At 34.6% G+C, this 22,171-nt stretch overlaps 1 protein-coding gene across 1 annotated transcript; it reads right to left on the bottom strand.

Moving 5' to 3' along the window:
• Positions 1–73: 73 nt before the first annotated feature.
• On the bottom strand, positions 74–21,603 carry LOC109113096 (tax1-binding protein 1 homolog A-like). The gene is made up of 17 exons (XM_042776571.1): positions 21,455–21,603; positions 20,080–20,306; positions 17,183–17,285; positions 16,380–16,570; positions 15,492–15,632; positions 12,736–12,854; positions 12,064–12,154; positions 11,810–11,965; positions 10,818–11,057; positions 10,492–10,656; positions 10,188–10,263; positions 9,230–9,504; positions 7,873–7,959; positions 6,973–7,153; positions 5,383–5,534; positions 2,984–3,069; positions 74–1,582 (listed from the first exon to the last, which is right to left on the bottom strand). The coding sequence occupies exons 2-17, from the start codon at positions 20,272–20,274 to the stop codon at positions 1,372–1,374; spliced, it is 2,469 nt and encodes an 822-aa protein (XP_042632505.1). The 5' UTR covers positions 20,275–20,306; positions 21,455–21,603; the 3' UTR covers positions 74–1,371.
• Between the last annotated feature and the right edge of the window lie 568 nt (positions 21,604–22,171).

Here is a 22,171-nt window from a genome sequence, read left to right on the forward strand (position 1 = left end):
TTTCTGTTTTATTGTCCATAAAGTGTTGATGTAATGACTGTTGTGTAATGATTTGCTGATACAAGGACAAATGTTCAGTTTAATGAACTTGAGCTGTAGCATTCTTTATTAATAAACGTACACTTGATACACACAAACACAGAGCAACCCTAAGTTCAACTTCCTGGCACACTTACAGTGTGAAGCATCAGCTGTGTCAGATAAATTGATTTCAAGCAGGAATGTGTGATGGATATAATGCTGAAACTGAATGTTTTAAGTTGTTCGATGCAAGATGTTTGAACCAATGATGCACTGAAAAGTTGCACAGCCTTTGTTTTAGCACACTGGCTCGCTCTGGATTGAGTTACTTGGACATTTTAGCTGAGCTTCAAGAAATAGTTCACTTAATAACAAGTGTTTTGTCATCATCACACAGAATACTTTTTTTTAAATAATAATTGGATTATTTAAAGGAGCTACTAGCAAAATAATTGGAGACTGGAGCTTTCAAGCTTAATAAATGAATTGGTTGAGCCACTAAACAATTAATTCACAAATCAAACTGATTCAGTATGGAAGCTTGTTTCCACCACTGGATAAAAAACTTATTTTCTCAGAATTGTGAGTTCAAAACTGTGGCAGAAACAGGCTACCATAATTCAATTAATTGGCTTCAACCAAAAAAAAAAAAAAAAAGTTTTTTTTTTTTTTGCTTTTACATGTTTTCTGAAACTTAAATGCTCCAGTCAACATTTACTGTAATTGCATTTGAAGCACAACCAGAAGAATGTTATACGGTTTTAGAACAAAATGAGGGTGATTAAATGGTGACAGAACTTCTATTTTTAGGTGAACTATCCATTTAAATTAGTCTTTTAGTGTTTCACACGTAAAGCATTCAGTGTCTCTGAGGTAACAATTTTAGAGTCATTTTTGTGATTTGGGTTTATTAATGATGGCCGTCTCCTTTTGGCTAAATAAACATATACATCATTGCATCATTGGTCCTTTAAAATAAAGTCTACATTTTCATAAACAACAACCTAGAGCTGTCTGCTCTCATTTTAAAGCGCAATCAGTTTTACAGTAGTACACAAAATGTTAAACAAAAAAAAGTGCTTTTTATTTTATTTTATTACATATCTATTTCACCTGAAGACCATTATTATAGTATTATGTCCCTTAGAAGCTTAAATATCTGAATTAATACTTGTCTATGTGCAAATCAAATATTCCTATGGCAAGTACTCCTGGCATGAGTTGTGCAGCGGTTACGACAAAGTGACAACATCAGCATGTTTTGAAAAAAAAAAAAAAAAAACACTGAAGCCCCTGAATCACCTGAGGCGTTTTATATTGAACCAAAATCAAATAAATATTTTTTCCTCTCTAATCGAAGTTGTCAAATTTCAGAACATTGTCATCAAAGTGTGTGTGCACATGCTTTTCGTAGAGATGCTGCTGGCAGTCCAGAGGAAACTGCTCGCTGCAGACAGGACATACCCTCCAGTGAGACTCCACGTGGCGTTCAAAACTGCTTTGCTCAAAGTGCGGCGGGAAGATCAGCTCACACAGGGGACACCGCTTATGAACATCAGGTCTGAGTGGGAAGAAAGAGAGACGGTTTTATTCAACAACTATGGTGGCAAGTGGGATATGTTTGGAATGAATGATTGCTTCTTGCTTACTGTGTACTACATATAATATATGTAATATATATATGTAATAAAACTAACATGCAGGACTGCTTACAGCCTACAAGTTTACAGTGGAAATTATGAGAGAGTAAACATTTTAAACAGCAGTATGCTATGTGTGTCAATCTCAGTATTGTTTAGTCAGCAAGTGGTTGTCCGTTATCTCAGAATAATAAAAAAATTAATATAAAAAATCCTAACTTTTGGCAGTCAGATCTAACAATAAAATAACATAAAGCAAAATAAAATATTACTTTCTGTCAGTCATCACTTTGGAAATGGAAAATCAATTCCAGGGCTGTTCTGAATGAAAAACTAGCTTACTGGTTATCACGGTTATTATTATAACTAAAACTAAAAACATTATAAAAACATTTCCAATACTTGAAATAAAATAAACATTAATTAAATAAAATACAAAATAATAATAATGATAAAAAAAAAAAAATCAGCTAGTTTCCAATGTACCATTTTTCATTTAATTTAATTCGAAGTACTAAAATAACAAAATAAAAAATTATTATAATAATAATTACAAACTTACTAAACTATATTTAAAAAATAATCATAAAAATGACAAAAACACTTGAACTTAAATGACAAAATCTTTAGCTAACATTAAAATGAAAACAGACAAAAAAAAAAAGAAACTATTTCAAAATATTAACAAAAAATGCAATAGTATATAAATGATATGAAAATAACACTGCTGCACACTATGCAGTATATAATGTACTGTAGTGTTTAGTCTAATATTTAGAATAGTTCACAGCACACACTTTGCAATCATGTATCAACTGTAAACCGTTTAGTATGCTTCATTGTCACATAACCTCACCAAACTGCAAATGACATCCAGTTATTACCTAGGAAATAAGTATTTACGATAATATTTTATTTCATTTTTGGGTAAAACATTTTCTTTTTGGTATGTCTTCCAAAACTTTTGACATTCAGATCCAATAACGAATCAAAAAACCCTTGAAAATAAAATTTAAAAGACATTTACATTATTGCATCATTGACCTTTTAAAATAAAGTACTTATTTTATAAACACATTTTATAAAACAAAATTAAATTAAATTAAATTTGATATTACTTTTAGTCATTTGTCACTTTGGAAATTGAAAGTCAGGTCCAGAGCATTGCATTGTGGGATACAGTGGTTCACATAGTATGCAGTTTACCAAGGGTTTTGGCAAATATAGTACTTCTAAGCATTCAATGCATACTAACAGTGTACAGAATACATAATGCAAACACAGTATGAGTAGTATAGTAGCATGTTTTTCCTAACATGTACCTGGTGTCAAAGCAGAAGCTGGTATGGCTCTCGTTAGATTCCAGGCTCTGATGATCGCAGACTGCAGGGGCCTCACCATCACCTCCTTAGAAAGACATAAAAACCAAAATGAAACACACACATCATTTCTTCTTGACTGAGACATAACAATACAATGTTCTTCAGTGGACACATTTAGCTGCCACCTCTCTATTGAGACATAACAGCTAAGATCTCACACAGACACCCACACTTTCGACGAAAAGCCACGCCTGTCTGCACACAGACGGTTTCCTGCAAAGGTTAATGGGCTTTTAACGCAGCAAACGAGAAAGGAGGAGAAAGGGGTCAGCGCCGATCTGCACCCTCAAATATCACAGGCCGGCACCCCCAGCCAATTAGCATAGCCCTCGTCAACATCTCTCTCTAACGAGCCTCTAGCCTCCTCACTTTAATCCGCTAACGAGCTCAAAAGAGAACAGCCTTAATTGCAGTTTCATGCAAATGAACCACTTTAGTATTCACCTATGAACTGAGGTCTGATGGAGCGGGGAATGCAGAGGGCAGTGAGGAAAAGAAGATGAAAAAAAAGAGTGAATGAAAGAGTTTGAATCAAAGGGCGACAAGGTGGAAGTCAAGAGGAAAGGCTGGAAACAGAAAGAAAGGCTGAAAGAGAGGAAAAAGAAGTGAAGGTTGCTGAAGAGTGGCAAAAAGGTAATGCCACATACTGTATCAGTTTAAAGACTGACACAATAACACCCATTTGTTAGCTCTGAAGCTTACAAAAAGCTTCATCAAGACGTAAAATAAAGCTGACGAGTCGTATGAAATAAGTTTTATGGGTCCCATTTTATATTAGCTGACTTTAACTATAATGTACTTACATCAAAATAATTGTTTGCTGCGATGTACTAATTGTGTTCATGTTGTATTGCAAATCACTTTTGCTGCTGTTGAGGTGGAATATGGTCAAGTTTAGGGTCAGGTTTGGTGGTCTGGATTGACAGTGTAATTATCAGTAACTACTGTAACTACAGAAATTAATTACAGATGTAATAACAGGTAATAAAATGTATTTTTTTAATATAAGTACAATGTAAAAACATTGTATGTACACAATACATGCATTGTATAAAATATACATTTTTAAGTACATAGTGGTTAAAGACACTTATTATAAAGTGGGTCCGTTTTAGGATTCTTTTATGGTCCTTTTGCATCCTTTTTGAAAGAAAACAACAATTCTGTCACCTTCATGTCATTACAAACCTGTATGACTTTCTTTTGAATAATGTGCTGGTCGCTCTTTTCCTTGCAATTATAATGAATGGTAACTTAAGTTTTCAAGCTTAAAAAAATGCAAATGTCCCATAAACGTATGACAAAAGTAATCCATATGACTCATGCATTTTAAGCCTGAAGCCTTACCAATGTATGAGAAAAAAAAAATGTGGGTAAATAATTAATGACAGAATTTTTATTTTCAGTGAAGTAATCCTTTAAGCATTTATTGTTCAATCATCTTATATCACACTCCTTTTCACTTTTGAAAAAAATAGAAAACTGTAAAAACTTGCGAAACACAAAGAAGATTAGACATCTCGTTAAAGAGAAAGGAGTAAAGTTTGTTTTTTTATTCAGTATAAACCGTTTTTTGTGAATCACTGTAATAGGTATTTTAATAATTTTCATGATAATGCTAAATATTATATAGTCTAACAGGGTTTTTCCAAACTGGGGTTTGCAGAACCCTGGGGGTTCATGAGTTGATGAAAATTAATTAAATCATAAAAAATTAAAATAAAAAATGTATAATTAAAAATAAAATTACAATACAATTTGTATTTAATTAAAATAAATAATTTAAAAAGTCAAAACAAAACAAAACACTTACTTAAAAAGATGAAAGATTTTGTTTACCTACATGTGACCATTAACCAACCTCAGAGAACCATAAACATGCAAATGTGTTGTTAAATTATTGAAATGCAGTGTAATATCAAGTAAAAACACATTTCTGCTTTGTTGTTGTTGATGAAGATGAACATATCAGTTTTATCGAAGGTGCTGTTACAAAAAAGTTTGGAAATCACTAATTTAAAGCTGTAAAGAACATCTGCTAAATGTCACTGTAACATCAGACAGGATGTGTTTTAACAATGTGCTGCAGATAAGCAATAGCTTTAAAACTGACACTGTCCAGATTAAAATGCACTCTTCCAATAATACCCATCAAGCACAACTTATAGCAGTCTGAAATTGCATTAAAACAGACCATGTCTATTGTACATCTACTGTACATCATGTATCTGCCAAAGGAAAACATACACAGTAGAAGTTGTTTGGGTGCTTTCAAAATATTTCCACTGCTCTATCTATGTGTACAGTATAGATAGAGTGTGTCCTGAATGTGTACTTACATTAGGCCTCTCTTCAGCGGGATTCTCCAGGCCATCAGGGGGGCTGAGACTGCGTGATGGCTGACAGCAGACCACAGTACCACCCCACAGTGGTGGAGCCAAAGGAGGGGGCCGGCAGGTCTGTTCTGGGGATAATGCCCCATCTGCTCCATCTAAGCAACAACAATTTAGGAAGGTCTGAATAGGACTGTCACATCACAAAACTTTCAGCTGTTAGATACCAATGTCACTGAAATGGTCTCGTTAAAGGGATACTCCACCCCAAAATGAAAATTTTGTCAATCACTTACCCCCATGTTGTTCCAAACCTGTAAAAGCTCCGTCCATCTTCGAAACATAAGATATTTTGGATGAAAACCTGGAGGCTTGAGACTGTCCCATAGACTGCCAAATAAATAACAGTGTCAGGCTCCATAAAAGGTATGAAAGTCATCGTCAGAATACTCCATCTGCCATCAGACGTGCAATCTGGGTTATATGAAGCGACGAGAATACTTTTTGTAAGCAAAGGAAACAAAAATAACAACTTAATTCAACAATTCCTTTGTCAACGGTCTCCTCTGTGTCTCTCCATATCACCGTATGCTGTGTATGCTCTTCTGTATCATCCGCGCCACAAGGATGCGCTGTTTCTACGTGTATTTAGCTTTGATTTGAAATAAAACAGCACATCCTTGTGGCACGGATGATACAGAAGAGTATACACAGCATTCAAAGGCTTGCTGAATTGTTGAATAAAGTCGTTATTTTTGTTTTCTTCACTTACAAAAAGTGTTCCCGTTGCTTCATATAACCCAGATTGCACATCTGATGGCAGATGGAGTATTCTGAAGACGACTTTCATACCTTTTATGGACCCTGACACTGTAATTTATTTGGCAGTCTATGGGACAGTCTTAAAATCTTAATTTGTGTTCCGAAGACAAACGGAGCTTTTACGGGTTTGGAACGACATGGGGGTAAGTGATTAATGACAAAATTTTCATTTTGGGGTAGAGTATCCCTTTAATCTACCAATTTCAACACAATAGCAAAACAAATAAACTACACTTATGAAATGCAAATAAATGTATATATGTAAATACTAAGCAGCAAAACTGTTATCAACATTGTTAATAAAGAAATGTTTCTTAAGCATCAAATCTGCATATTAGAATGATTTCTGAAGGATCATGTGACACTGAAGACTGGAATAATGACTGCTGAAAATTCAGCTTTGCCATCACAGGAATAAATAACATTTTATATATATTACAATAAAAAACAACTGTAGTGCAATAATATTTCACAATATTAGGTTTTTACTGTATTTTAGATCAATTAAAAAACAAAAAATAATCTTACTAGCCCCTAACTTTTAAATGGTATTGTATGAATAATTATTAATATTTATATATTCATATTCATAATTCAGTGAACACTTTCAAGTAAATATTACTTACTTCAGTAAAAAATAAATTCAACCATAAACAGGTCATTATAGACAATCTACATTTTTCAAATAATCTAGTAGTTTATTTACTTTACTTACTTTTAAAAATGGATTTGAAATAAAAAAATAAATAAAAGTAGACAAACACATGCACCCACCCCGGGTCTCTTGCTCTGAATAGGGGTTTCCGTACTGCAGTTCAGCAGGTTGTTGGGGTACCGGTTGAAGTGGAGATTGGTCTTGTGGATAGGGCAGTGGGTAACGCAGCATTATTGGCTCTCTGTCCTCTGACCTCCGACTTCCTGCTGCCTCCACTCTGTTCATACACTGCCACAACTCCTGCAAGAAAAAAAAAAGTCAAAAAAAAAGTTTTATATCTAATATGATGACAAAGTGGGTAATTAACGTACCTGACAGGAAACACTTATTTATTGATTACATGAGTAAAACTAGCTAATACAAATATTATCACTGAAATTGCAAAAGATAAAGGACAAGCCTGGCTTGATGCTTAAATTACAGCACTGCAATAACTTCATAATCAATATTACAAACGAGACCCAGAACCTGAATAAAACTTTGGCCAATGGTCTTCGACCAAAGAAACTGAAATCTTGAGCACTATTGTAATTCAGATTAAATATTACCAGTCTTTAAATAGCACTGACACAGTGTATAACTCTCCTTGCTTTTTACTCTTTTTCTTGTTTTTTCTTTCCCTCTCCTTTGACCTCATAACCGTGAGCCATGATTAGAGGGATTATTCACACATTTAACATTTAACACAAGTGCTGATGGGTAATCAGGGAGCCGAATGTGGCATTTAGCCGTGACTCTTGGGGCTCAAACATTCACACGCTGCCTGATTTCAGCGTCTTACCTGCTAAGAATCAAATTAAGGTATTTAATATTTAAAGGTTCTCATTAACATTTAGAAGATCAAGCTAATAAAACCAGCTTTAGAAGATACTGCAGCTTTTTGGATCTTTGAATAGCAAACAAAGAACAAAATACTAGAGTATAAAGCAACAAACTGTTTATAGTGTAAATACTCTTACCTTTTCCAGTCTCTCTTTTTCCCTGGTCACCACCACAAGACTCTCCCTCAGAGCGGACACCTCTCTGTCCTTCTCTGCCACCTGAGTCTGTCAAGGAATTCATAAAACTTATTTTGTGTGGCATCTAGATGTGTATTTTATACCTTGCTCTAAGAACACCACTTGAAAGTAAAGTGTATGATTGTAAACCACTAAAGGCACAAGCTGCAAGTCCTATAATATTTAAAAACAGACGAAGAGTGGTTTTACATGTTAAAACCTGATTCTGGACTTGAAATGTTAAGGTGTTTCTCAGGATTTTCTGACCAACAAATCTGACTAAATTTTCCATTACTTTTGAAATGACTGGTTCAAGATAGAAACAATTTCATAGAGGTCACACTCAGAAGTTAATGGTTCAAAAGTATGATTTCGAGTTCTGAAAGAAGTCTTGTATGCTCACCAAGGCAGCATTTATTTGATCAAAAATAACATATTGACAACTATTATTACAATTATTAAATATTTTTTTAAATAATATTAGAATATATTTTAAAGTATAATTTATTTCTCTAAAGGCAAGCAAAAGTCATTACTCCAGCCTTCAGTGTCACATGTGCCTTTAGAAATCATTCTAATATGCTGATTTGGTGCTCAAGAAACATTTATTATTATTATCATCAATGTTTAAAACAGTTGTGCTGCCTAATATTTTTGTGGAAACTGGGAGCATTTGTTTCAGGATCCTTTTATAAATTAAAAGTTAAAAAGAACCACATTTATTTGACAGATAAAGCTTATAAATCTATTTACTCTTACTTTTTAACAATTTAATGTATCCTTGTTGAACAAAAGCATTGCATCAGTTTACTATCTGCTGATCTCTTTCTCTTTCTCTCTTTCTGAGTTATCGTTGTGTAAATGTCTGTTTGGGTTTGAAGTTCAGTTGAAATGGGTTTACTACAATCTTACCCTGCTCTTCAGCAAACAGTCATAAAGCATCTGGTGAGAGTGTGTGCATGCGTTTAAACACGCTGTAAATAAAAGACTTTCCTTTTGATGGTGTCTCCAGCTTTGTCTCAATACTCAGACATCAAGAGCCCTTTACGACCTCCTTTCCACTTGGCCAGCTCTGTCTTTAATGACTGCAGTGTTCACACATGCTCACAAGACTGACAGAAATGTGATACCTCAGTGAATCGGACCTAAAAAGCAACCCGTGGAAGTTCAACCGTGTTTGCACACTTGTGTGCGCTGATATCTTATGCAAATGAATGTGTGAGTATCCGTGGCTGGCTCTTCCCTGTGAGGTTGAAGGAACCTGAATCATGCATGCAGCTTTGTGTGTGTGTGTGTGTGTTTGTGTGTGTTTACGTACCTTAAACCGCTGCTCCTCACTAGCTAGCAGGAGCTTCAGGTTTTCATTGATGGTGCACTGCTCTCTCCATTTCTCCTCCATGCAGGCAAGCTCAGATTCAACTGACATGCTGCACTCTTCTTCTTCCTCCTCTTCTTCCTCCTCCTCATCATCTTCATCGTCCTCATCCTCTTCCTCTTTTTTCTCTTCCTTCCCATCCTGTCCAAGTCTACCTTCAACTCCAAGTCTCCCGGCATCTCTTTGTGTCGCAGGTATGATCTCAGAAGTATATTGATCTTTCAAATGTGAGAAGTTAATGAATAATGCACAAGAAGTTGGTCACAGTATTATAGAGCATATAAAAACATTAGTCGCGAAACTGCTGTGTGACATAACGCAATCACAGCCATTAAATATTTGATGTCTAAATGTACAGCTATCGACGTTTTAAATGATACCAATAACAAATATATGTTCTTATATATATTATATATTATATATACATATATGTGTGTGTGTGTGTGTGTGTGTGTGTGTGTGTGTGTGTATATATATATATATATATATATATATATATATATATATATATATATATATATACAGTAATTTAATTTACTGTAAATATTCAATAAAAAGTATAATATTGTGAAATATTATTACCATTTAAAATAACTGTTTACTATTTAATATATTACTCCATTAATATACTCTTTAGTGTCACATGATCCTTCAGAAATCATTCTAATACGCTGATTTGGTGCTCAAGTGGTGCTTTTTTTATTTTTTGGATAAAAAGCATTTATTTGAAGCATTAATTTCTTTAAAAAAAAGACCTTACTGACCCCAAACCTTTTATTAAAAATTTTTATATGTATATATTTTATTAATTTTTACTTTATGTTCGGTCTTATAGGACATTGTTTGACTATATGTGTTGGAGTTTAAATGTATTGAGTTTCCTTTTCCTCCTTGCCAATACCTGTGGGTGTAGTGTCTGCATCTGGTGTGTGTAACTCCTGTGTGGTCTCTGTAGAGGCATCATTCCTATTACAGTCCTAAAACATATGTAATATTAAGATTTCACACAAAAGATCAATATAGGAGGGTGTTTTCACAACAGACTTCACTTATAAACCTCAACTAACATACATAAAGGCAAAATGTAACACTACTTAACATCTTATGTGCAAAATTAAGTGTATCATTGTACAAGTAAAAGCTTTATTGTTACATTTTTGTAAAGTTTACAACTGGGTAAAGCCATAATTTCGGTTACTACTCACCCCTTGTTGCTGGGTCAGTTTGGTGACTTGTCTTTGCAAACGTTGGCACTCTCTGTATTTCTCTTTGTAGTGCTCTGCAGCCATATTCAGACGCAGCTTTAATTCCTCAACCTCCTTTTGTAGCTCCGCCTCCAGCTCTGAAACCACACCACCTCCAGCCCTGCCCTGAAATGTAAAAAAATCAAAAATAAAGCACGAACTTTAGAAAGAGAGTTATCTCACAGTTTACACTGTCTAAACATTGTGTCTAAACCATGTGTTATTCATATTGTTATTAACAGATATTCACAACCAAATTAACATAAGGGACAGTTAGTTGTGGTTACCACTTCCTGTGATGCCCGGCTTCTCATCCTGTCCAGCTGATTCTGAGCATGTCCGCATTCTTCCTGGGCTTCAGTTAGACGGGCTCGTAGGTCTTCAGCCTCCTGACGGGCACGGTACAGCTCAGCCATGGTGCGATCTCGTCCGCCGGAGGCATCACGTAACTCAGAACCCAACATGACCGCCTGCTGCCGCGTGGCCAGGAGCTGCTCCTCAGCTTGACGCAAGTGCTCTTTCAGGCCCTGGAGATGCGCACAATGCATTGGGACGAGGAAGTGTGATTTATGTGAACATACACTATGTCAAAAGTTTGGAATAGTTTTTGGAAGGTTTTTTGAATACTCACCAAGGATGCATTTATTTGATCAACAATACAGTAATACTTCAAAAATTATTCAGTGCACATTATTATCATTATTCATGCTTAATTTTTAATACTGGTTCTTATTACTATCAATGTTGAAAACTGCTGCTTAATAATTTTGTGGAGCTCTGATTCTTTAATGAATAGAAAGTTCAAAAGAACAACATATATTTGAAATAAAAATCCTTTGTAACATAAATGTCTCTATAGTCACTTTTGATCAATTTAGTGCATCCATGCTGCATAAAAGTTTTTATTTTATTTTCTTACTTACCCCAGTCATTTATATGGTAGTGTTTCATGGTTTTCTCAAAAATATTAAGCAGCAAAAATTGTTTTCAACATTGATAATAATAAGAAATGTTTCTTTAGCACCAAATGAAAATTCAGCTTTGCCATCACAGGAATAAATTACATTTTAAAATATATTAAAATACAAAACAGTTATTTTAAATTGTAACAATATGTCTGTTATTTTTATTTACTGTATTTTTCATCAAATAAATGAAGCTATTGGTGAGCATAAAAATCTTCTTTCAAAAACAAAAAAAATTGCAATTATTCCAAAATTTAGACCGGTAGTATATATTTACTGTATTTGTATATATTCTTTAAATAAATGTCTATTACGGCTTCAGTGGGGTGTGTGTCTCTCTCTGTGCGTAGTCTGTGTAGTTCATCCTGGTACTGTGCGATGGTGACCTCCCTGTTCAGCTCCACTGCCTTCAGCATCTGCAGCTCTGCACTGAGTTTAGTGTTTTCCAGCTCGGCGCTGCGCACGTGAGACTGTAAGCGTGCACACACAACATAGATCAATGCATATAACACGACTGATCAATGAATATGATTACACTTTAAAACCTGTAGATACAACACACACTTACTTTGTAAAGCTCCCTCTCATCTCTCTCACTCTTCAGTTGAGTTTGTAGACTGTCCCGCTCAGAAATCACCTTCTGCAGCCTGTCTCTTAAACTGCACAACACAAAAAAACAAAATACAGCATATAAATCCTCTACTATACATATGCATTCTAATCTTGGGACTCCGATCCAAATCTAATTCACAAACTGAAAATAAAAATGTAAAAGATAAACATTATGGAATAAAATGGAAATACTTAAAAAAAAAAAAAAAAAATCTAGGTCACTAATCAAATAATCAAATTTCATAACACTGATCGTGTGAACTCTTTTGTATGGATGATTAGATGTTCTTGACTACAAGGTGTTCAATGGATCATATCCAAAACATGAGAACATGATCATCAGGTTTTACACAAACCTGTAGTTTAAGTGCTGCTGTCAAAAAAACAAAAGGATGACAAATCAAATGCTAATATTATGATTTTTTTTATTATTATTATTAATAAACCTTTTTTTCAATTTACCTCATATTGTTATGCTGAAAAAAAAAATAAAAAATAAATAAAATGTAATTAAATAACTACACAACAAAGCATTTTAACTATTTTTCTCAGACTTTTGGACCCCACTGTACATATGTAAATAAAATAGAAATCTATTCATGTCAGGTAATGTGTGTATGGACCTTACCAGTCCAGTTCGGTCTCTTTAAGAACAGCTTTTTGCGTGATTTCTAGCAGGTCCTGTTCAAGTTGTCTCACTCTGGCTCGAGCCTCCTCCTTCTCCTCGCACAGACCTTTCTGCAGCTCCTGCAGTTGGACAGCAAATGCTATCAATCACAACTTTCAGCCAGTCAAAACACTCCAAGCAAACATCTGTCAAAAGTGATCTAACCAATTATTTAAGAAATATTTAAAATCATACACACACTTCACAAAATAGATATTTATGAAGATTTTACTAGTCTTATAAACAATATCGTAATATTATGCAGGTATTAATGTGATCCAGTCTACCCCCTTCAAAAAACAAATAAGCAAACAAACAAACAGTTGAAGTTAGTTTCCCAATAGTATGATGTCAGCAGGGAAAGAGGGGGCTTCGATTTCACTTTTGTGGCGGTGGCTCATATTTAAGTCATCACCAGTAAATCACAGTAACATCTGGTTCTGAAAGCAGGCATACACGCCTTGTCCTCCGGCTAATCTGGTGACTCGTGGTGTTTTACAGCCGATGATGTTTCGGAATTACAGCACAGGCAAATAAAATGTGCGGTCGTTAAATTAGCAGCCACAAAATATATACTCATGTTCTCACGATAAAGTGGAAGTCTGTTTTCATATGTAAGTTCTGACAGTTTAACAGACACATGCACACTTATGGCATATGAAAGGATTTGTGTAACTGGGGCGTGAGAGAGAATTATAAAAGTGTTTATGTTTTATTTGTGGTGTTTTTTTTATCCTTTGTGACACTCATAATTCACACTTACAGACTTCAGTAAGGTCTCCAGAAGAAACACTAGGGGACGCTGAAAGACCAGCAAACCAACTGAATGATATTCTGCTGTTTTCTGGGTTCTTTCAGAGTTTAATGTGCTTTTTGTGCAGTCAAACATCAACACCACATCAGAGCTAAATGGAATCTGCAGACTTTTTCTTTTCTTTTCATATTCTATGCTGATGTTGAGGGAAAATCTAATTTTGTGGAAGAGGTTTAACATCGTAAAATGTGGTAGATACTGTACATGACATTAACTGACCATGTTAAATAAATAATTGAAGGGTATTGATGGGACTTACATGGTTTTTTTTATTTGCTTGATTTATGCCATCTAGGGCTATTTTCGTGGCAAGAAAAGTTGACAAAACCAGTTAAAATAAGTAAATAAATTAATAATCTTTTAAAAAAAGAATTAAGAGATAGACAGGATCACCTGCCATTACACTGGTACACTACCGATCAAATGTTTGGAGTAAAACAATTTAAAGAAATAAATAGTTTTATTCAGCAAGGATGCATTAAAATGTTTAAATTAATACAACTAAAATATTATTTTTTAACAATACATTAATAATAAACATTTTATTAATATTTTACAATATTACTGTCTTCAATGCATTTTTGATCAAATAAATGCAGCCTTGCTGAGTATGAGAGATTTCTTTCATAAACTTATAAAGATCTTACTGACCCCAAACTTTTGAAGAGTAGTGTAAATAGCCTTCATCAAAGTACCATGGTATTACTAAATAATACCTGTACCATGATACCATCACATTACCATATTTAGTAAAGGACAGTAAAGTAAAAAAAAAAAGGTACGAAAAAAAAAAAAAAAAACCTTCCGAAAATGCTGATGAAAAAAATTCAAATAAAGGAGTTATTAATAGGAAATAATACAAATTAGGGCTATTAACATTAGCCAACAAAATGAAAAACATTAATATTAACTGTCACACACTCTCTTCAAACTCCACCCTTCAATGAGACCTCAGCCAATAGAATGTTTGCAAACCCCTTAGACATGAAATGATTGACAAAAAAAAAAAAAAAGAATACAATAAAAACTGTCAATTTTTGCTTTTCACAGAGCATTAGGCTGTCACAAAGACAGTTGTAATTTCTCAGGACACCTTTCAGTGATATGTATCAGGTAGTAGTGACATTTTATGTATGGTATTTCAAAAAAGAAATCATTACAGCACCTTTGAATATCATCAAAACAAGTAGATGAAACTGAAGACGAAAAAAAGAGAGAGAAAGAGCGGGAGAGAGAAAATCCCGTGACTGGCTGCTGTTTTCTCAGTGACTGGGCAGGTCTCCTCCTTTCTGTTGAGTGGTTTTGGTGGACATTAACTCCTGGCTGCGTGCTCACATTTGACATCACGTCTACCCTCTGTGGTCGACATGGCACCATGCCCAAGTAAACTTTGCTCTGTTTCTTTCTCTTCATTCTTTCCCAAACTCCTAGTTCTTTCACTCTAAGTAAATCATCCTCAGCACAGTCAGATTTACATATGGATAAATCACATAACTTTATGGGGAAGGTCAGTAATGCACACAGAGACACAGTCACACATGGCCATTATCTGATAAGATAAAGTGCTCTGTGGGAGTAAGTTCACCGTCAGTCAGACAGAAAAGCGTTTTACACTTGGAGACAGAAAGTCTTAAAGCATGAATGTGCACAAAGACACAAAGGAGATCACTTTGATGTGCAGATAACTTGAACTTGTGATCTCTGGTGTGTTACATGCAGCTTAAACACTGTGTGTGTGTGTGTGTGTGTGTGTGTGTGTGTGTGTGTGTGTGTGTGTGTGTGTGTGTGTGTGTGTGTGTGTGTGTGTGTGTGTGTGTGTGTGTGTGTGTGTGTGTGTGTGTGTGTGTGTGTGTGTGTGTGTGTGCGCGCGCAAGCCATCTATGCTGCTTCATTGATTGGTCACTTTTATGTGCGAGTGTGTATTATTTAGTACCTGTTGTCTCTGTTGTCTCTGTCTCTCCTGTAGCTGATCTCTCTCCTGTGTGAGGAGGCGTAGTGCTTTCTGCAGTTCTTTGCACTCCTGTTGAACTTCCTCTACACGCTGCTGCTCACACACACACATATACAGATAATAAGCCAAAAGACACAAGCTTTGTTCCAAAACCTAGTGAGATGCCTTGCTTCCTACATAGACGGCTACATAGAAAGCATCTTATCATAATGGAAGCTCAAGAGTGACTGAGTAGGAATGCTCTACAAAAGCAGCGATTCTGCACACCACAAAAATAGCACTCCACGTGTCACGACTGATTTGGATAAAGTTTAAAGCTAGCATGTTGCTAAGATAATGGCAGAATATTGCAATAAGCATATTAAAGCTCAGCACACATATATATTTGCTAAAATAATCCACTGTTATTCCACTGAATATCTAATTATTTATACTTCAATAAGCATATTAAAGAGAAAAGTTATAAATGCCCTATTTATAATCTGAATACAAATTATACATACAAAAAATATTTAAACATTTGTTTAGTTCATCAATGAGAAGCATTCATTAACAAAATAGTACAGTGTAATTAAAATTGATTATTTTCCCCAATATTTCTTTGTGATGTGTTTCATTTTTTTTCCTGAGATTGTCACATTGCATCCTTGCAAAGAATATATGCAACTCTACTTTATAATTTGGCTAAAACAAGTTAGTTTAAGAGAAACCATGATTATGTTGCCTATATTTTGCATCACAAGCGCAACTGTGATGCCTTAAAATGCTGCATCCGTCGGCAGCTCACTAGGTTTTGGAACAAAGCAGAGATTTATGCTCCTGTATGTGTGATTTGCATACCTCAAGTATTCCGGTCTTTGTCGTCACAACCAGTATGTCTGAGTTCCCATCATCTTCCACTGTCAGTAGCTCCTCCCCTGTGGGCGTGGCTGGGCGGAACTGGAATGGCGTGCTCGCACCTCTGATTTCTCCCGTGTGTGTGACGTAGCAGAACTGATAAAACTCACCATCACTACGGGGAACATAATAACCTAGAAAACAACATGTAGAGTATTTGATGACAGGTTTTGTCTTTATCAGATGTACCCTCTTATATAATGTACAATAGAAATGTCATCTGCAAACAAAGCAAAAACAAAATGACAAAACAAAACATCAAAGATTAATTCTGTATGAACTTTCAAAAATCTTTTTATTTTTTCTTAAATAACAATAATAGTGACAACGTATTGTCTTATTGTGTATAAATAAATAAATAAATAAAATAAAAAGAGTTAAAAACACATTTTTCATCATCCAATCAAATAAAACAAAATGTTAAATAAAAAAAAATAGTTTGTCTTACTGTGCAAAAAGCTAAAAAAAAGTAAAAAAAAAAAAAAAAAAAGCATAATAACTAGTAATAATTATTAACTACTAATAAATATGAATAACACCCACATTCACAGTCCAATTAAATTATGAGGGACAAAAGCAAGTTTAACCATCCAATCAATTCCAGACAAATAAAATAATGTTGCATCCTACACTTTTCTCCTGTTTCCCAATGTCAAAATACGGAGGTAAAATGGGTTGCACAGGGCAATACATGTTGACTTTGTGTGTGTGTGTGTGTGTGTGTGTGTGTGTGTGTGTGTGTGTACCCTGAAAGATGATAGTTCGATGAACAGTTGATCCCTCAGTGTAGTTTTCAGGCATGGGAGACCAGAGGAACGTGTAGTAGTCTCTTGCACTGCTCCAGCCCACCTAACACACACACACACACAACATCAAAGAAGAAATGAGTCATAACTAAAACTTCTGTGACCAGACCAATGAAGGCCTTTGAAAACGGTTACCGTAAACCATATAAAAACACAGACTATTTCATTTTGACCATAACAATTCAAGCGAAACTATATAAACACAGAGACTATATAAAAAAGTTTAAGGGACACCCAGTCAAAACAGATGGAAAGTGCGTGAGAAAAAAAGAAACATTACTTACTATCAATACATTAAACCTGAGGGAGATCTAAAGTCTTAATACTTCGTTTCATAACGATTTCACAAGTTATAAATATCAGAATAAGCTCAAAGAGGAATGGAAACACTTAGTCCGCTCCTCCTGCACTTCTTAGGCACAGTGTATGTGCAGCGTTGGAAAAGGAGGCGTAACGGAAAAAAAGGATCGGGAAAAAGGTGAAAATTTTACACTTGCTTCAAAGGCGGCTAAAAATTGTGTGGTTACTCTGAAAAGTGTGTATGTGCATGTGAATTTCATCATTGTTGCCTTTCAAGCTAAATTTTTGTAAAATTCTTACCTCCAAAACCACCCATATTTGTGTGCACATACATGAGTAACTGTATGGTTTTTGCATAGTTGTAAATGAAATATGATGGAAATGAAGTAGAGAATGTAATCCATCATCACAAACATGTCACATATGGTTACATCTTACAGTTACAAACAAGACACACACACACTCTCTCTCTCTCTCTCTCAGCAATTTGTCATTGTGATTTTTCACAGGACTACCTGACATTTACTTTGATTCCAATATATCAAATCTGTAATCTCTTTTTTTTTATCTCTGCTTTCATCTGGAATGCAGTCATCTGTGAAGAAATCACCTATTAATTACAGAGAAGATAAGAAAAGAGGAGAGCAAGAGGAAAGAGAAAGAGAGAAGGCTTCCAAGTGTGTTTCAAACAAGCCATGCTTGTACATACAGGACTGCTAAATGATAAATTAAATAATAAGAGGGCTGACGTAACTATAAATCAGGTGCATAAGAACATGTTTGGCATGTGTGTGACAACTTAATTATATAGTACTTGTCTGAGTGTGTGTGTGTGTCTGTGCACAAACTGTATGTATGTGTATATGCATGATTACACAGCATTTTTTTTAGCATTGCTTAAAGGTAGCCTGTTTTCAACATGCCTCAACATACTCCTTGATAAAGAGTACTACGTATGTTCACCTGGCAAACTTAAAAAGCTTTTTTTTTATAACTTTTTTCTTTCTTTATTTTTTTACACAGGGGTACTGCATGTACAAATAAATAATAATTATAAAAAAGCTACATCTAAATATATGTAGAACTTTACAAATACAAGTATTTATATACAATTAATAGCATTTAATATGAAATAATCTACTTAATTTAAAACTGAGATTTTGCACATTAAATAAAAAAGGGATACTGCAAGTCCAATTAAAAAATCTGCAGCTAAATATTTGTAGAGCTTTTCAAATAAAAAGATAAAATACATTTACATATAATTAATAACATTTAATCAGAATATTAAATTCAATAATTTAAACCTGAAATTTTGCACTTCAACTAAAAAAGGAACATTCAATGCAAATAGAAAAATAAAAAGCTGAAGGTAAATATTTTTAGGTCTTTACAAAAAAATAGTATAATATTTATATTTCATTAATAACATTTAATATAAATATTACATGAAATTATTTAAAACTTAAATTTTGCACTTTAAATAAAAAGGGACATTGCAAATACAAATTAAAAAGCTGCAACTAAATGTTTGTAGGACTTTACAAATAAAAAAAAATTAAATACAATTATTCAAATATAATTAACAACTTTTAATATAAAAAGTGAAATTAAGTTTCGCACTTTAAATAAAAAGTTTACTTTATTTTTATTTTAGTTGAGTTAAAAAACAAACAAACGCCTGCACACAGAAAATGTAAGTAATTGCTAAAATATTGTGCAACTCATTGCTGTCTGGAAGGAGTAGTACTTTCTCAATACCACCAGAGGGAGCCTGTGGTTCAGTAAGTAATATAAAGCACAGGCTAAGGTGTGTGTGCCTGAAGAATAATTCCCACATTACCTCATTGATAATTTAAATGCAAGTCCATAGATACTGTCAGAATACATCCATCCATTTATAAGTGTGACTACTATTATCCAGTTATGCATTACATATAGCAGCTAATATCTGTTATTACACTACATCTGATTGCAAATACAAGAATGAAAGGAGAAAATACTGAAGCAAAAGCATAAGGAAGGCATCATTTGTCATAGGAAACACCCACAGCATCCAGCACAACAGCACATGCGATCAAACACACACACACTCACACACACACACACACACACACACACACACACACACACACACACACACACTCACACCGCAACTCTATTCCCCCGTAAACTAACCATCAAAACAAGAGTGATATTGAGTGGATTAACCATCTTTTTTCCAATCCACATTTTCCCCTGCAACCCACCACTCTAAATGCTGTCTGGAAAGATCTGGTTGATTTGAAGTGCCTTTTATACCAGTCATAAACTGTCACTGTATCTTAACAAGATGAAAAGTTTCCATGCGCTCATTTCCTCTTGATTAAGTGCGAGATTAAATTTCAAGATGAAAGAAGAGTGAGAGAAAAGAAAGTGAGATTAAATTAAATGGATATAATTTACAAACTTACAAAAAGCATTTCTGTGTATGAAAGCCTAAATATTGTAGGCCCTCCACAGACCAGATCTTGGCGAAATATGTAACGTACACCAACCTTAAAGATGCCAACCCAGTCTTTGGGATTTGGGATGATGAAGGGGGTGAGTGTGTAATGACATTCAAGCGCTGCCTGCGGGAGGAAGCTTTTCCCAACATTCTGGAAGATGACATGGGCGAAGTTGGACGTCTCCATGACAACACTTCCTCCTCCACCAGCAGATGCTCCCGAATTACAGGCTGAAGACATCATAAGTGCTCAAGGAAAGCCTGTGATTGGTCTACCTGAAACAAGAAGGAATGAAAATGACAAAGAAATAATCAGGTTTAACTGACACATTTCTCTTTCATATTATAGGAAAGGGATATTGTTCAGTCAGATGCTCATTATTACAAAATTAACCCCAACAGAGACTTTTTTTTATTATTACTATTCTGCATTATTACTCGGCTACTTATACCAAATAAATAAAAGCACTTAAAATAGTGATTTAAAATGATTTTATATTATTTTTAGAGACCTCAGAGAGCCCTAACACCAACATAGCTACGTAGAAAACATTCCTTTTACGTAATTAAAGGTCAATTATACAATTATATGGCCCTGGAATTATTTAAAAATTAACCAATCAGAATCAAGCATTCCAAAAGCGTGCATAACACATTGCATTATAAGTCTCTCCTAATTCATTTTAATTCCTAAGATGGTCACAAAATATTATATATTTTGTTTTATATTTAAAGAGAAAAGTGACAGCCACTTCGAAAGCCAAAAAAACAAGAGTTTACATTGAAAATTGTATGATGGTTTGTTTAAGCAATTCATAATTCACAATAAACTACAGGTCATTCTACTGCATTGAAATGTTATTTAGATGCTTAAACATATCTGAGCTGACATACAATTGGTTTAAGCCCGTGTGCAGCTGCATGAAGAAGACCTGCCCTATTTCAGGCCGGATGGGGCGATGCCGAGTAGGCCTGTATGCATGGCACTGCTGATGGTGCTGCCATCCCTGTTCAGGCCTTTAACGTCAATGACAGCTCGATTCAATAAAGCAAATTACATATTCGCACTGAACTCACTATATGATGGTTTAAAACATAACATTCCTTCTTAATCAGAGTAAAACATGTTTGCTTAAACCGAAAGCGACTTTCTAGATATATTTCACTTGCATCATGTTGCTAACTAACAAGTCACTGCGGATTGTAATCACAGCTACAAGTATGCTAGATGATGTAACATTTGTCTATTTATTATACGACGTAAATTACTGCCGGTGGCCTTAGAGGATGAGCTGATGAGTTTTAATCATCCCACTGCAATCCCTACCCTAAATACATCGAGATGGACCGCATGCAATTCCAACATATATTTCCAAGATTAACACTTTATATATTATACACGTCGCTCAATAAGTCCGTTATACCTGTAATCCATGTTTACTTGAAGATCTGTAACTCTTGTTATTTAGATTGCTAGACAACGCAGATTGAGCGCGTCTCTGTCATGTAGCTGAACCGGGTGTCAACATGTTTTGGGAATCTAGGAACGTCATGCTACTTCCGGTCCGTTGCGCCCTGTGATTGGTTTATTTACTCTAGTCACCGAGATCCGTGTCTTACCATTGGTTGCTGGACAACCCCAGCATGTTAGAAATGCGAATTCTGATTCTTTTCAGAGAATCGGTTCTCTCGAACAGGAACCGGTTCAAAAAATACGCCAGTGTTATATCGGCTTACTGATTGCGTTCGAATCGTTTCAGTCTGACTCAGTCCGCTTCAGCAAAACATACGTGGAAATTGTGTAATAACGCCAAGCGTTACTCAAGACGTTTAATAGAATATAATATGGTTGTTGTATGCAGATATTTTTGTTTAGGAAACGTTTGATCATTTATTATGTTAAGAGTGATATTAAATTAGTTAAAACTTCCAAGTATATCAAAAGTGTATAATATATCTAGATCTTTCTATATAAAAATATGTATATAAAATATGCTCATGTCATTGATATTGGGACTCTTGTATAATAGTAAAGAAAATTATATTTTATTCATTATTTTATTTTTTCACCGTTTGTTATTGGAAATATTCATGTAACGTTAGGTGTAATAGTATACGATAACGAAGAGATTTAAGCACAA

Source organism: Cyprinus carpio, chromosome A19, assembly GCF_018340385.1.
Source record: "Cyprinus carpio isolate SPL01 chromosome A19, ASM1834038v1, whole genome shotgun sequence".
NCBI lineage: Eukaryota > Metazoa > Chordata > Actinopteri > Cypriniformes > Cyprinidae > Cyprinus > Cyprinus carpio.